The sequence below is a fragment of the Poecilia mexicana genome, unplaced genomic scaffold (genome assembly GCF_051168715.1).
Source record: "Poecilia mexicana isolate PSO_F unplaced genomic scaffold, ASM5116871v1 scaffold_20, whole genome shotgun sequence".
Lineage (NCBI taxonomy): Eukaryota > Metazoa > Chordata > Actinopteri > Cyprinodontiformes > Poeciliidae > Poecilia > Poecilia mexicana.
In genome coordinates, this window is record NW_028263389.1 from 4,871,265 (window position 1) to 4,888,982 (window position 17,718).

Genomic DNA, 17,718 nt, shown 5'->3' on the forward strand with positions numbered 1-17,718 from the left:
CGAAGAAGATCCAGATTTTGTGTTTTAGCTCTGCAGATAGGGAATATTTAGGATTGTTACTGACAAAAAAAAACATGCAAAAAGTAGATGTAGCTGGTTTTATTTCAATTTTCTCTGTATGTAATGTTATCATTGAAGCAGATAGCTAGGCCATAAGAAAGACTGGAGGGAAAAGGGAAAGGAATGTAGTAAAGCAATGACATTCAAATTCAAAAATACTTTATTGATCCCAAAGGGAAATTAAATAAATAATATTAATAATTAAGCAACAGAAGCAATGGCGTTTATAAATGATTAAAAAGAAATAACAGAATCTGACTGAGTATAAGACATTAAAAGCCAATGTGCGGAGAACTATTAAAAATGCAGAGAGATTATTGGAGGAGGTGGTTTTGTAAGACACAGAGAGGTGTGATCATATCCTCACATGTGATTGGCTACAGGCTGCCATGCTAATCAAAGCAAAGATCTGCCGTGAGCAGGCCATTCACTGAAAGAGTGAGAGCTGAGCAGCAAAAGCTAAAAAAAAACAAAAACACAATGGGGAGACGGCTTTCTCTCTCTTCTACTCTCTGTCGACTTCGAATGTAAACCATTTGCTCTGTGCACGTTTACGTGGAACATTGGGAGTTTTCCGACGCAAGGGAAAGGACGGTCCTCAGATTTTGTGTACAGACAGGCAGTTTTAACCGGGATGGAGTCCCACGATGGGTCGAGTGGAACAACCATGACGCTTCCTGCGCCTCTGAGCCCCGCATGCGACTTGACAAGTTGTTTTGTTTTGTTTGTTTTTTTTTCTTTGGTGGTTTTCGGAACTGATATTTTAAAATAAAGATTGAAAATTGAAAATCAAATTAAAACATTCAGATTTTTCTATTTTAGCATTTCTTTTCTCATTTCACCAGTGGTGGAGAAAGTACTCAAAAAATGTACTTAAGTAAAAAGTACAAATACACAGACAAAAATGTACTCAAGTAAAAGTTAAAGTACCACATTAATATTTTACTTAAGTAAAAGTACAAAAGTACTAGCTTTTAAAAATACTTAAGTATTAAAAGTAAAAGTACTTGCTGAATGCATTACCTAATCGCTAATATCATTAAGTGTACCATTCGTATTTAATTTCAATACGTTAGAAATGTGCCATTTTAATGAAAAATACCACAGATAAAGCATGTTTTTATTATGTTTACTCTCTGTAACATAGTTTAGACTTAGATATGTGATTCTATGCATCATAATTTCAGGGATGGAAACATCTTGTCTCCTGTCCTAACATAGCATGAACTTCACTTTTTTTTTTTTGCCACTAGTGGCATTTATTTTGAAAGAAATCCAACAGAAAGGGGATGGAAAGAAGGTGGGTGGGGGAGTTCATGCAACCGAGGAGCCACGTAGCAGAGTTGTAGTCAAGACCACCTACCCAAGACCAAGTCAAGACCAGCACCCCGTGCTACGTGACACAATAAAATTAAGTTTACCTATCAAAATTGCTTCACAAATTGATCTGAAAGATCCACAATCCTATAAAAACACCTAGATATTAAATACTTAGAGGTGAAATAAATTTAACCAGTATCAATTCAAACTCTTCTTCATTCTGTTTTGCTTTCATCTCTGTGCCACAATCCACAGAGGTCTCCTGCCATCCCTAAAAAAAATAACGCCCTGGGCGGTTGGCCATATTGTCCATGTCAGAAATAACAACTGTCTGCACCATTAAACATAGCAATTAACAGTCAATGCTCAACTATGAACACTGTAAGTAACCAAGCAGAAGGAGCACCGTGACTGTTCTCATCTTCCCTCCTGCTGCAATGTCTGCCACCATGACAGGAGATGAAAACAAAGAGCAATGAACATGCTCTGTGTTCTTATGTTCTTGTTTTATTTATTCACCAATTAAATAAATATAAATATATGTGAATAAAATAAAATAGCTACTCCAGTGTACGCAGAGCATTACAAGGACACAGAACGGCTCTCAGTGAGGCTTCAGTCCTATCAACCTTAGTAAAGATCCGTCCAGAAGAATCGGATTGTTCCTGAATGTCATATTACTATATTGCACTTTGGTCACAGCGTTGTCCCATATCTGCGACACCTCAGTCAACACCTCCACACAATAATTCAGTGCATGAGTGACAACTTTTTTTCATCGCGGATGCAACATATGTCTCTGTACAGCTAGCTTTGCTTTTGACACAAACGGAACCCCATACAACATAGAATCATGACGTAGATCATCATACACTTTGTTATTAACAGCAGTATGGCTTAAATAAAATCATATGGTAATGACTGCGTATACCTGTCTGAGCTAAGCGTATGACTATCTGACAACGTATGCTCATCTGACAGAACACCGGCTAGCTTTACCGCGGTATTTTGATGCTGGATCAACAGAAATAAATGGGCTGCATTTACTTCTGACTCTCCATGTGCATTGGGTGACGTCGGTGTTACGTCATCTGAAACCCAACAATACATTAAATGTAAAACCTTTCAATTCAGTTTTAGCAATCAGTTTTCTGGAGTTCAGATACCATCAGTTGTAGTGAGTCTGATCAATCTGAAATTAAGCTGAGCTGTCCTACTAGGACTTATTCAGATTTTCTTTGTTACTTCAAAATTTCTGGATATCTTGTGTCATTTTCTCTGATTTAAATGCTCGATCAGATATTTGATGTTTACATGTTTGTTGTCTGTACTAATACAATTTTCATATCGACTCATTTTGTTTGAAATAAAAATGAATAAACGTCCACAATTTTATTAAGTCAATGATTTGTGCACATTAATGCCTGGTCTTTTCAATCAGCAGTCTGCTACAGTAAAACCTGCTTTTTGTTTACGATTTACCGGCGCGTCGGGACTCATTTTTTAACACGACGCTGTCAAGGAAGTTAGAAAACAAAACAAACACGGCCTCGAGAGATTTCTGGTAAGTTTTCTCACAGAAATATTCGCCTACAAGCAAGAATAGAAAGCTGAACCGCTAGAAATGAGTAGCTACAGGCTCCAGTAAGCATATCATCTTTGTTAGCTCTGACGTCAGTTCCAGAATATTCTCTAATTTCCCAACTGGAGCGGAGTGATAAAAGGGGAGCATTTGCAGAGAGCTTTTAAATCCAGTGACCCACAACAGTTACTGCCAGTCACTCTCTCAACTTAGAAGACCCCCCTGTCCCATTTCACTGGAACTGTGTTCTAGTAAAGCTACATTTGTTTTATTTTTATTTTTTTTAGCTCTTGGGTATGGAGAGCAATGACATATGGAATATGTAATGTGGTTGGCCTCCATATTCTGGGTTTGGAACCAGAGTATAAGTTGTGGAGATCTCATAAGGCTGCATCCCAAATTTTATTTGCATGCTACTTGGAAATTAAATATATCATATCCTCTTATCCATTGTATCGACCACAGAGAGGTTTCTATGGGGACATAACTCACCTCATACAGAACAAACACAAGGACAGTTTTGATAAACACTTTTCGTCTGTGGAAAGTCATACATTTATATTTATTGATTTCATTTTTTGTAAGGCAAGAATGACAGAGACAACAAAATGCGTTATCAACAATGTGCAAAACACAGACATAATCAATGACAAACAATAAAATGTATACATGTGTTCACAAATGTAACTGAATAATCTGACAACAGCACAGAAGGACAAAAAATATATAGTTAGAAATAATGGTACATATCAATATCAATCTATCACTCTGCATGTTTGTACCAACACACATTGAATAAAGTTTCTGACTTGCAGGAATTTAATGAAATCTTTATTGGGATCTCTGTGTTTACTTTTGAATTTGTTGGAGTGTGACACCTGGGCGTCCCTGAATCGTGTCAGGAAGTTGAGATTTATGTAATCAGGTCATTTCAGGTTGATGTTTTTATGTTTAGTCTAAAAAATATTTTCTATTCAAATTAACTGCAACTGATAAATTTCACAATATATGTGGGAAAGGTTGTGAAATCATTCAGAAGAAGCTAGAATTTTAATTTAGATTTGTACAAATTTAAAAGCCACTGGACATGTACATGTATATGATTGTTTTTTTTCTTTTACATGCAAGTGTGTGTTTCTAATCGTTATGCTAAAATATGACAGCTGGTTAACCACAATAGAAGCCACAATTTATATTTTACAATTGAACTACAAACCGCAGTTGGAACTGCAAAAATACAAGAAAAAAAAATCTAACTATCATTGTTAAAGCAATATTTGGCAAAACATTATGTTTTAAGTGACATGTCTACATTATCTGCATGCTGATAATATATTTAACCATCTAGATAGATCTTTACTACCCTCAATAATTTTAACTAAATATCTGCTGCGTTAAATCCAACCTATCATCATTCAGACACAAATTTCACTCAGGGTAGCAGAAGCGTCCAGCAAAGAGAACGGTCAGGGTGGGGTTATGGCGGATGAAGAAGAGGAAGGGGTGGTCTGCAATGAAGTCTGGTGGCGGCATAAACATGTAGATCATAACTTCAGTAGCAGCTCCAGCTTCAGTTCCCTCCTCGTTCACGTCCACAAAAGCCCTGTGTGAGACGTTGGACAGGTTGAGCTCCTTGTTGCCAGACATACCTGTAAGAGGTAAGGAAAGACACATTGCATGGTTACAAACCATAAACACAAAACTAAAACAGCTGGTTGTTCTAACAGTCAACCAAACGACATCTGAAACATCTCAGTCTCCTTCCACATGTCTCACCAGAGAAGTCACACTTTGTCTCATCAAAAGCGTCCGCCATGCCCATGCTGCTCAGGACTTTGTTCAGGTCATACGTCTCCTCCAGCTTAAATCGAGGCAGCTTCACCTTGACCAGACAGCATTTCATCTTGTTTGGTTTAGTCCACTTAGTAAATTTCTCATAGGTCAAATGTTTTTCCAGCTGGTTGGATAATATATCAATCACCAGATGTGTCAAAGTGAAGAGAGAGATTCATTAATCTGTGAGACTGAGAGAGTCCTACCTTCTCCAGACCTGTTGTATCGTCTCTTATGTCACTGGGTAAAATGATGAGCATGCTCAGTTCCTTCCCTTTGTAAGGCATCTCCAGGATCTGTCCAGCAGAAACATTTCAGACATTACAGCAAAGAAAACAATTAATAACACAGTACATGCTAAAATCACTGCTGGTTTGATGAGCTTGTTGATGGTCAAAATACCTGATTGAACATTTGATTCATTACCTGACAGTTGACTTCACGAATGAATATGATGGGGAAATAGTTTTCCTGAAACATCATCTGCACCGGTTTAGTTGTGTTCTGAAGACAAACACGAGAAATATTTAGAATTAAAGTGTTTCAGGTTCAGGCTGTAATTTGGTCAATTACAAAAAGAAGAAAAAAAATTAAATCAAAATAAAACACTATTTTACAAAACAATAATTTACCAAAAACGAAAAGGGCTGAAACCACGGCGTATGGCGTATACTTGCTTATCCTCTTCATAGACTGTTTCTGATCAGCTGCCCCAGCAACTTATTCCACAAACTCCATCATAGCTAAATTAGTGGAGCAATAATTTCTGAAGCCAAATCATTATTTAATAATTCTGCTTTCCACATGTTCAGGTAATTTTACTCTAAAGTTAAAGGCTTTATCATATAAAATACACAAAATATATAATGATCAATAAAAGGAAATACAAACGAAGTTGCCGAAAAGAGAAGCAAACATTTATCTTATTAATTCTAACCCGCTTTCTGGCTAAAATTGTTCATGTTCTTTGTCACCTTGTTGAGTCTGAACTGAGCCTCATAAGTGGAACCTCGATCAAATGGTTCATCCCAGGTTCCAATGAAGTACAAAGCATTAACCAGAACCATGCTGGTCATGCTGTCCACTCCACCCTCAGCCACCATATCCTTGATTTTACCTGATGACAACATGGATCAGAGACTGAAGCTTTTAACAACAGGGCAATAACACACTGTTCCACTAGATGGAGCTCTTGATCCTTAGAGTTCATCACCATCATCATTGTGTTGGTTAGTTGGAGTCATGAACTGATGGTGTGTGTGTCAGTGTGTGTGATCCACCTTGTGTGTTTTCCTCCACCCAGTTGTTGATCTTGACCCTGGCTTCCTCACTGCTGGTTCTGAAGTCCACAGCCTCCAGCTCTGAGTTGTAGTGAGTCTTTGTTTGGGTTAAAAACTCCTAAAATCACAAACACCACATTACCACTTATACTCACAAAAAAGTCAGCTAAATGGTAGATACCCTATGCTTGTATATTGCTTTATCAAGACTTAAAACGACTTTACACTACATTCAGTCATTCACTTATTCTCCAGGACCAACTCCTACTGCTGTCGCCACAGCAACGCGTCCTTACCTGCAGAAAGTCATAGGACTTCTCTCCATACAGTCTGTTGGCAACACTGAGAACAAACGGAGATCCTGGCTTGTTCATCTCACTCAGCATTTTACCAAACAGAGTGTGGACATCATCCTGACAATCCTGGATTTCCAAGCACTGTGGAGACAGAAGACTGGAGCTGTTACACAGAGGCTCAATCAAGGAAAGAAAAACTCAGTGCAGAAGATTTGAAACATTTGTGATATGCAGAGTAGGAGACCCAAGAAGACAGGATGAAGAAACACTGTACAATAAACTCCAGTTAAGAAGAACACATACATGTCCATCTCAGTTTTACATTTAAAATGGACACACAGCAGTGTAATGGTGACTACCTCTGATATCTGAGTGGCTGAGTCTCCTCTGGCTCCCAGCATCACCATAGCCAGAGCTGAAGAGATGCTGAAAGGAGAGAAGAAGATGTTTGCAGTGTTGTTGTCCTCACTCAGCTTTCTGAGCAGAGCCAGAGAGAAGGTGGTGTTGGCCTTGGAGAGAAAGAGCTGGAGGAGGCCATAGTTTCTGATATAAATAAAGGAGATCAGGTGTGTCATCATTATTTATGCTGATCAACTTGTAGTAAGTTATCATTAAAAATTACAGACAATATATATATAATAACTCTATATTGAAAGGTTCATTTGGCTGTTACCTGGAAACTAAATGTATTTTATGTCCTTACGTACACATTATATCGACCACAGAGAGGTTTCCATTGTACGATCGCACATGTCATAGACCGTCATAGAACATCTGATGAAGATATTATATCTGCGGAAAGTTATTCTTCTGATCTTGTAGGTTTTTTCAAATAGAGGAAGCGCTGCCTCTATTACTAATATTAAGTAGATATTCTTATTTTTCTCTGAAAATGTTGTACTGCAAAAAGAAAAAAAAACATAACCCCTCAATCTTTCTAATGCCTTTTAAAAGGTATTCACGGTTCTTTATGCCACATTTACACACTTTAGTGTATTTCATGTTATGGGCCAACACTGAACTCTGTCCCACTGAATTAAGCTGTGTTACTAAATCTAACTGATTAAAGTTTTAAAAGTTGTGGAAATTCAACCATTTTAGTCACTATAATCTTACGTTCTTCAATGGTGAATGGTCATTTATTGGATTTATCGGTTACCTTAGTCCAAGATTATTCGATCAACACCCCTTGGTCTCCATATGAGTCACTAAAACGTTCCTGAATCTGATAAGAACCACTTGCAGCAGTCTGAACTGTGACACTTTGCTGCTGGGTTGGTACGGCTGAGTTGCAGAAGGAAGAGGGCTGGGAGGATCAGTCTAGCTGTTAGAATCCAGGAGAGGTTCCCTGATAGATTCTCTATGATTTCTGAGGTACAATCTGTAAATTTAGAGATCCAGGTACTGGAGCGGTACAGGGCTAATTAGGTATTAACTGAACACCTGTTATAAAAGTGTGAACATCTCATTGAAATTAGTTTGAGGCGAGGAATACAGCATCTCACACAACAACATAGCATTAAGTAACTATGCAAAGAAGAGTTGGCCACAAATATTGCAAATATTTGATGGACGCCCAGCTAGTTAACTAAACAAGTTATTAATGACTTTTTTTTTTTTTTTTTTTTTTTTTTTTTACATAGGACGAAGTAACCAAGTTTTCTCCCTTAGTTAAATTATAAGTTGATTACTATACTTAGTTATTAATATCAAGGTTATTTTTGTCTGATATTAGAACTGGTTTCTGAAAAAAAAATTAGTGTGACAAAAACAGGATAAATCTTAAACAAATACTTTTCTACAGCACTGTAAAGATGGTGAAGTCATGTGCTAAAGGAAATATGGAAAATGTTGAAAAAACTATTTTGAAAGTAAGACCTACATGTTGGGGAATGACAAATATGGTGGAAAAAAAGAGTTTGTGTCTAAAGATCAACAACTTTCAATCAGCTTTTCCTTAAGATCACATTGGGTCTTTAGTCCTTTCCAAAATTAAAATATGATATATAGGGGTAGTTAATCAGTTATGAAACATGTTTAGAGGCTCATTTGTGTTCACACATCAGGTGAAATCTCACCAAGCCCCTAGTGTTTCTGGATCCTAACAACACCCCTGCAGCCTCTCCAGGTGCTTGAAATGAAATGTTCTCTTCCATTTATTAAAGGTCTAATCATCACTGTAGACCTTTGAACCTTGAGCAAACCATAAAGCAAACACAGGCTACTTACTTCTTGTTTTTCGTCCGTCCACATCTCTCTGAATTTCTTCTGGAGAGTCTGTTCCAAAGCGACTTCATCCTGTTGCTCTTACTTTTTCAGTACCCAGACTGGATTCAGACTCTGGTTGCCTCGACAATGAAGGTAAACTATTTGCTCTGTGCGCGTTCACGTGGAAAAGTGGGCGTTTCCCGACGCTTCCTTCATCCTCCTACGAAGGAAACCTGAACTGATGATTGAATTAGTGTCATAGTGTTATTTCAAATTACAAAAACAAAGAAAAATAATAAGAAAAAGAAAAAAATCACTTTAATTTGCGTTAACTCTTAATGACGAGAATAGAAGAGGCATAAAAAAAAAGGCCTTGAATTACATGATGAGGGTTTTTCTGGGGGTCCAGATGTGAAGTGTGAGGAATTCACTCCTCTGGAGGGCTGCCTGCATCCAACCCTTCAAGAATCATCATTAAACTTGATGAAGAGGTTGTTGTCCTGCTTTTTTTTGTTGTTGTTGTTGTTTTCAACATCAAATTATATTTGAAACAAACTTTAGTGTATGCAGTGCAAAAGAAAAAAATTTTTAAAAGGGTTTTAAAAAAAATATTAGAGCAGTGTGTCTTTTTTTTTATTGCCCATCGCTGTTACTGTGTAAACAACGAGTCATTGTTCCTGGCAACATGAATCCCGCCTAACTTCCAGTTTTCACGATAACGCGCTCAGGACAGCCTGTAGTTTTCTGATAAAGTCCAGGTCAGGCTATGGCTGGTCTGCAGTTCAATCATCTCTAAAGCGGCTCGTCCAGTAGAGCTCCTGGAGCTATCAACACTTCACCAGGGTGTGCTATTCAGGTAGACAGGAGAGAGATATACTATTAAAATATAAATTTTAATAAACATATGTTGCTCATATCATAAGCAGCTCTAGTAAATCACCACAAAAATGATGTAATATCAGGGAAAATGAGTATTTATTTAGTTATTTGGGTCGGTCGGGAATGTTTCGGCTCTTGCAGCCGGCTCTTTGAAGTGAACGACTGGAGCCGGCTCTTCCTTATGAGGAGCCGTTCTTAATTATCACGGATGGGGCTACAAACACACACAAAACTGATTTGTTCATCTTACATCTGGAAGTAAAACAAGGGAAAGGACGGTCCTCAGATTTTGTGTACAGACAGGCAGTTTTAACTGGGATGGAGTCCCAGGATGGGTCGAGTGGAACAGCCGTGACACTTCCGACTTCCTCCGATGGACCCCACGAGCGACTTTATAAGTTTTTCATTGTTTTGTTTTGGATTTTTTTTCTATTTTTATTTTTTTCTTTCGTGGTTTTCGGAACTGACCCCGCCTTTCATACAGCTCCTTGACATCTCTTTATCTGTTTATCATTACAACAGGCGTCATTTGTTTTGCTTGGTGTGAGTCTGGGTAAACTCTGTGGAGCTAATCAGACAATAGTGAAATCTCAGATGTGATTTTTCTTGTGCTAAAGCCAAAATTTGAACTAAATATGTAGTGAGCTTTGGTCATTGCAGTTACATTTATACAAAAATCTGGCTCATAGGAAGCAAAGGAAGCCGGAGTGTAAAACTTGTCCACAGCATCATATCTTTTTAATATGATTCTCAAAAGATCACTTTATTGTTATATAACTTAAGAGTTTAACCATTTTATTTTAAGCAGTTAGACGTTCAGGTCCGTCCTTTTCCCAAACCTACCTAACAAACAGACAACAATCAAAACAGTATGTCAGTGATTAGAGTTGATGATCATTTCAAGATTTCCAAGGAAAACACTGTCATTTAAACAGAGCAGCACTATTATGAATGTAGGCTAAAGGTTGCATCTGATTATGGCAAGTTAACAGTGACTAATAAGAAAATGTTTTCACTTCCTTCCCTTTAGAAAATATGGCCTCCTCCAGCTCTCTCTCCAAGGCCAACACAACCTTCTCTGTGGCTCTGCTCAGAAAGCTGAGTGAGGACAACAACACTGCAAACATCTTCTTCTCTCCTTTCAGCATCTCTTCAGCTCTGGCTATGGCGATGCTGGGAGCCAGAGGAGACACAGCCACTCAGATATCAGAGGTGATTCTACACATCGAACAAGACGCAGCTGAACAGAGAATGTGGTGGGACACAACTGAAATAATGTAAAACAATTTGTCCACAGTGCTTGAAAATTCAGGATTGTCAGGATGATGTCCACACTCTGTTTGCCAAACTGCTGAGTGAGATCAACAATCCAGAAACTACATTTGCTCTCAGTGTTGCCAACAGACTGTATGGAGAGAAGTCCTTCAACTATCTGCAGGTAACCATGAAGATCACATGGATACATGGTGAATGTTTTCAGGATGAATTCATGGATCTTCTGTTTGTTCTTCCAGGAGTTTTTAACCCAAACAAAGACTCACTACAACTCAGAGCCGGAGGCTGTGGACTTCAGAACCAGCAGTGAGGAAGCCAGGGTCAAGATCAACAACTGGGTGGAGGAAAACACACAAGGTGGATCACACACACTGACATACACACCATCAGTTCATGACCCCGACTATCTCACATGATGATGATGAACTCTAAGGATCAAGAGCTCCATCTAGTGGAACAGTGTGTTATTGTCATGTTGTTAAAAGCTTCAGTCTCTCTGGTGTTGGTTCTGATCCATGTTGCCTCCATGTTGCCACCAGGTATAATCAAGCATATTGTGGCTGAGGGCGGAGTGGACAACAAGACCAGGATGGTTCTGGTTAATGCCATCTACTTTAAAGCCGCCTGGGATGAACCGTTCAAAAAATCTCGTACTAGAGAGGAACCATTTAGACCAGTGGTTCTTAACCTGGGTTCGATCGAACCCCAGGGGTTCGATGAGTCGGTCTCAGGGGTTCGGCGGAGTCTCTGCCGCGGAGATAGACACACTTGTGTAAAGTCGTGATGACGCCCCGTTTTACCATCACTTGCTGCAGAGGATCACGTTACATTGCTTAGCCAATCAGAGCTGCGGAGGAGCACTGATTGAAGGAGCTCCACTCAAAGCATGGATTTGAACTTGTGTCTTTAATTTCTTCAGCAAAACTCACCGCTTTTACCAAATTCTGTAGCTTTCGGTGTACTTCTAAATCTGCTCCTTAGTCGCATCTTTTCGGGCCTGCTACTGCCTCTAGCGGCGAGGGGGCGGTAACACAACTAATATAATTACATTACTAAATCAGAATACCGCAAAGTCTTTATTATTTATTATAAATTTTTCATTCTCTTAAGAATGTAGAGCTAATTACATGATATAAACAAGACATTAAAGTGATTCCAGTTTCTCTCGAAGGCCAACCTGTTGAAACTGTGGCAAATTTGGGTTGTTCCTGGACAGTCAGCTCAACTTTGCTGAAAACACTGACTACATTTTGAAGAACTGTTCTCAGAGACTCTACCTTTTAAGAAGACTTAGTGATCATGGGGTGACCCAACTAGCCTCTAGTTGGGTCACCCCTATGTCTTGAATTTGGGGGGACAAAAAATCGTATTTTATTTATCCCTACAGAAGGGTTCAGTGAATGTGCATATGAAACTGGTGGGTTCGGTACCTCAAAAAAGGTTAAGAACCACTGGTTTAGACTCAACAAGGTGACAGAGAACATGAACACAGTTTATCACAGCAAGCAGGGTTTGAATGTATTAAAGAAATGTCTTGAGTTCTTAGTTAGCTAGCCATGTATTTCTCTGTATGCTAAGTAATTAAAAAAAAAAGTTTTATGTGTTTCTTAAGAAAACAACAAAACCAGTGCAGATGATGTGTTTGAAAAATTATGTTTTCCGCTTCACCGTCATTGATGAAGTCAACTGTCAGGTAATGAATCACATGGTCATCAGTCAGGTATTATATTCATCAATAGATTAATCAGACTTCAGTTAAATACTGACTGATTTTAGGATGTAATGTATTTATTGTTTTTCTTTGCTATAATCTCTGCTGGACAGATCCTGGAGATTCCTTATGAAGGGGAGGAACTGAGCATGCTCATCATTTTACCTAGAAGGATAGCAGACAGTACAACAGGTCTGAAGAAGGTAGGACTCTCTCAGCCTCACATATTAATGAATATTCACGTTGACACATCTGATTATTGATATATTGTCCATCCAATTGGAAAAAAGTTTGACCTATGAGAAATTCATGAAGTGGACTCATCCAGGCAAGATGAAACGCTGTCAGATTGACGTGAAGCTGCCTCGATTCAAGCTGGAGGAGATGTATGACCTGAAGAAGGTCCTGAGCAGCATGGGTATGGTGGACTCTTTTGACGAAGCAAAGTGTGACTTCTCTGGTGAGACATATGGAAGGAGACTGAGATGTTTCAGATGTAGTTTGGTTGACTGTTAGAACAACCAGCTGTGCTCAGATGCTGCAGCATCTGTCACACAGTCCCCTCCAAGAGTATTGGAACAGCAAGGCAAACTGCTTTGTTTTTGTAGTTCACTGAAGACATTTGTTTCCAAGAAGAGCATCAGAAATGAGTTCACAATATCAGCTTTTATATTCTGGTGTGTATATGTAGATGTATAAAGTAAATTAGGATATCTCACCATTTGTGTTACACCACAGCATTTTTAGGTGAGCAGACGTAAAGGACCAAATAATCTTAAAGAGAAGTATTTAATATTTGGTGCCATAACCCTTGTTTGTAATGACTGCCTCAAGCCTGCGACCCATCAATATCACCAAACTGCTACATTCTTCATTTGTGAAGCTTTTCTAAGCTTTTACCTCAGCTTTTTTCCAGTTCTTGTTTGTTTCTGGGTGTTTCTCCCTTCAAGGAGCTGAAATGCATTCTGTATTGGGTTGGTGTCAGGAGATTGATTTGGCCATTCTAAAACCGTGCTTGAGAGTAGAGGTACGAGGACATCTGAACCAAGGCGGTCAGGTTTCTTTGGAGACCCTTTCTTTTCCCCCTTGATGAAGTCCTTTATTTTGTTGACTACGACTGATCAGTGTTTTTGCATCTTTGGGTATATACCCTCTATATTTCTGCTCTCTGCGTCTTCTTCACACAGTGGATTGGGATATCTTCCCACCCTTACTGTGGAGATTGTTGGTGATGTCACTTACTGTTTTGGGAGTTTTCTTCACAGCTCACAATATGTCTGGCATCAAGGGCGTAGGTTCGGTCTAAGTTTTGGTGGGGACAAGGCTTTTGTGGACGTGAACGAGGAGGGAACTGAAGCTGGAGCTGCTCCTTTTGGAAAATTGCTGTCTTTATCTTATACACCAGCACCACCAATCTTCATTGCAGACCACCCCTTCCTCTTCTTAATCCTCCATAGCCCCACCAAGAGCATTCTCTTTGCTGGACGCTTCTGCTGCCCTGAGTGAAATTTGTGGATGAAAGGTTGGATTTAATGCAGCAGATCTTTATTTACAAATTATATAGAGGGCAGTACTGCGACAGACTGGCGATGTGTCCACGGTGTATCCCACCTCTCTTCCTAAATGTCTCGCTGGAGATGGGCACCAGCACCCCTTCTGACCCCACTAGGGACAAGGGTGTAAAGTGACCCAATTCCGAATTTTTTGACATAATGCGACCTGTGTCCGATCTTTTCATGACAGTCTGAACAGCACAGGTCGGATTCTTTTCGAATGCGACCCATATGTCATACGTATCCGATTCAAATGCGACCTAACGTCCAGGCCTCATTCATCTGAACGTCACTGATACTCAGCAAATCTCACTATTCTGTGTCCTGATATGAGCAAGCGGGAAGAAAAAACAACTATGACGGACAATATGAGGATTATATAGTCGGTCAGACAACAACTGAAATGGTTAATCTAAGCTCCACCGTTAGCCTTCATGTTTACTTCCGCAAACACTGAGCACTCGGCTGGTAGAACACTAAGAACGCTGATGCTATTGCGTCCTCTAGTGCCCATGCGGGACACTATCAGGTCGTTGCCCGTTCACACTGCAGAACACATACAGGTCGCGTTTGGCAGTGTGAATGACCCTGGCAAAAAAAAAAAAAAAATTGACCAAAAAAAAAAAAAATCGGAATTGGGTCACTTCAAACTGCAGTGTGAACGCAGCCTAAAGGTCCATCCAGTTTATCAGTTTCAACTTTAAACACATGACTACTAGGGGGTGAATGTATTGCAATTTCATAGTACAGAGGACATCACAGAGCTCACTAAATTAGTCAATATAGGGGCAATTTCTGTCAGAGTATCATCTCTGATCTGGAAGCTATAATGGACAAGAAGTTTTGGAGCGCGTCTAGCAGTGTTGTGGTACTCAAAGTTGTTCTTGGTCTCGAGACCGGTCTCGAGAACATTTTTCGATGGTCCCGGTCTAGTCTTGGACTCGACCGCATTTGGTCTCGGTCTAGTCTCGGTCTCGGGCTCTGAGGACTCGGCATTTTATTTCAAGACCAGTCGAGACCGCAACTGTGAAAATATCACTAAACGTACAGCATATTGTCCAGTTTATTTGTTAACATCTTTGTTTTGAGTGGATGCAAAACGCACCGATTAAAATCCAAGCAACTACGTGTTTCTGTTACTCCCCCTCCCCCTTTCCCTCTCCACCTTTAACTCGCGCACGGCGCTCCAGGACATGCGCAGGGGTTTTCTCTCAGCGGCAGAAAATGTTTGTCTAATCGTCAGTAATATAATAGCGCTGCATAAATAGTAAGAAATCCGATGGCCAGAGCTAACTCAGCAGGGCTTCGCTTTCACAGACGGTGGAGACAACGTCTAACTTTTTTCATCACTTAGAAAAGTAGCTCAAAGAAAGGTAAGCGTGATGTTAGCAAAGCTAGCTGTACAGAGACACATTATTTGTGATGAAAAAAAGTTGTCACTCACTGCGCTGAATTATTGTGCGGTGGTGTTGTTAAGGAAGAAAATCTAAAATAGTTAACTTTGGTAAAAGTTTGGCTCTCTCTTCCTTTAGATCCCAGGTCCTCTCGGCGGGCCACGTGTAGCCACAAGGAAAACAACAATGCGTGTTGACGTCACAGAATTACAGAATTTAATCCAATATAAGACAATGCATAAACTTAAAAGTAAGACAATGCACAAACTTACACCAGAAACTGCAGAACAACGGAGACATACATTCATTTACCTCACAGACTTGGAAAAGAAGGAAAGAAAGCAAAGACGTGCAAAGACATCTTTGGAGAGTTGCAAGAGCAAATCTAATGTGTTACTTCTGTGTAGAAAGTTTTATAGTAAAAGGCGTATTCCTATCTTTAATTTATTCAAATAAGGCGTATCTTTGCTCCTCCAACCAGGACCTTCTCTGACCCTCTCTCTGAAGCCTAAACCCCTGCAGTGTTTACGGCCTCTCACAGATGCGTGTGAAAAGCCAGAACTTTCACTGTATTGTTTTGCGACACAGACAAAAGGCAGTTTAAACGATCCTAGCAAACCATCTGCTGTAACTACAAGTAAAATAAAGGTCAATAGGCCAGAATAAGTTACTGATTTAAAACCACAATTTAGGCCATTTGAATCAAGACATGTTAAGTTTTAAAACTAGCTTATTTTAAATTTATTTTCTCAACAAGGTGTAGACTGACTTGTCGCATATATGGGACAACGCTGTGTCCAAAAGTCTGCAACATAGTGATGTGACATTCAGAAACAGTCGATTCTTCTCCACGGCTCTTTACTTATTAGATAGGACTGGATTGTCACTCACTGAGAGCCGTTGTTCTATCAGATAGCCATACGCTGTCAGAATAGCAAACATGCAGTGGTACCATGCCTGCGCATGTGCATTAAGAAGTCCGACCGTCAGAGGAGTTGTCAGTTCACCATACGCAGCAAGTTATGACGAAAATAAGTCATTAAATTATTTTCAATGATAACTATATAGATATACATGCGTTGTCATGGTTTCAAAGTGTATTTAAAGCAGGGTCTGGCTGCAGCTGGAGTCAGCTACAACAACCTGTAACTGCTAAGTCAGGATGCCATACAACTGTTAATAACAAAGTGTATGACGATCTATGTCATGATTCTATGTTGCTGATTAAATGAAATCTTATAGTAATGATGTGTCTGACAGATATAGCCAGTGTTCTATCAGATAGCCATACGCTGTCAGGATAGCATACATGCAGTGAGTACCATGCCAGCGCATGCGCATTAAGAAGTCCGACCGTCAGTGGAGTTGTCAGTTCAGCAGAGGCAACAAGTTATGACGAAAATAAGTCATTAAATTGTTTATAATATGACATAATATGATAACTAGATAGATATACATGCGTTGTTGTGGTTTCAAAGTGTATTTAAAGCAGATCTGGCTGCAGCTTGATGCCATACCACTGTTAATAACCAAGTGTATAATGATCTACGTCATGATTCTATGTTGCTGATTAAATAAAATCATATGGTAATGACAGCGTATGCATGTCTGAGCTAAGCGTACGACTATCTGACAACGTATGCTGATCTGACAGAACACCGTGAGTTTGTGTTAAGCGTATGACGATCTGACCTGACAGAACACCCGTTCTTTGTTCTTGTAATGCTCTGTGTACACTGCATCATTATTTTATTTAATTATGTACGTTGATATTTAAATTAACAAATAACTAAAACACAAGAACGAAAGAGCACGCAGAGCATGCACATTGCTCTTTGATTGTTTTTTGTTCAAAGTGGCAGCTGTAATGTCTGCCATGGTGTCAGACTATCTGGCTTCATGTACTGGGATAGAGTGAAAACAGTCATGATGGGCGCCTTCTGTTTGGTTACTTCTTGCTTGTTGCTCCTTGGTCAGTGTTCATAGTTGAGCGTTATTTACCGTGAGGGCATTGCCTCAATTGCTATGTTTAATGGTGCAGACAGTGGTGGTTTCTTACATGAGCAATTTGGGCAACTGCCCAGGGCGTTATGTTTTTAGGGATGGCACGAGACCATCACACATTGTAGCACAGAAATGGAATATTTAATATTGGTAAAATGTATTAAGTATTTAATATCTAGGTGTTTTTATGGGAATATGGATCTTTCAGATTATTTTGAGAAGCAATTTTGATCATATTTTACATTTTATTGTGTCATGTAGCACGGCCGCTGGTCTTGGTCTTGACTCGGTCTCGGACCCTAAAAGTCTTGGTCTTGTCTCGG

The 17,718-nt window shown here is 39.4% G+C and overlaps 1 protein-coding gene and 1 pseudogene across 1 annotated transcript; one reads left to right on the plus strand and one right to left on the minus strand.

Annotated features, from left to right (window-relative positions):
• Positions 1-4,390: 4,390 nt before the first annotated feature.
• Positions 4,391-6,909, minus strand: LOC148153320 (leukocyte elastase inhibitor-like; annotated as a pseudogene).
• A 2,521-nt stretch (positions 6,910-9,430) lies between these two features.
• On the plus strand, positions 9,431-13,950 carry LOC148153321 (leukocyte elastase inhibitor-like). Its single transcript, XM_088001313.1, has 8 exons — positions 9,431-10,670; positions 10,756-10,896; positions 10,973-11,090; positions 11,273-11,412; positions 12,346-12,426; positions 12,558-12,645; positions 12,722-12,904; positions 13,733-13,950. The coding sequence occupies exons 1-8, from the start codon at positions 10,494-10,496 to the stop codon at positions 13,948-13,950; spliced, it is 1,146 nt and encodes a 381-aa protein (XP_087857439.1). The 5' UTR covers positions 9,431-10,493.
• Positions 13,951-17,718: the final 3,768 nt, after the last annotated feature.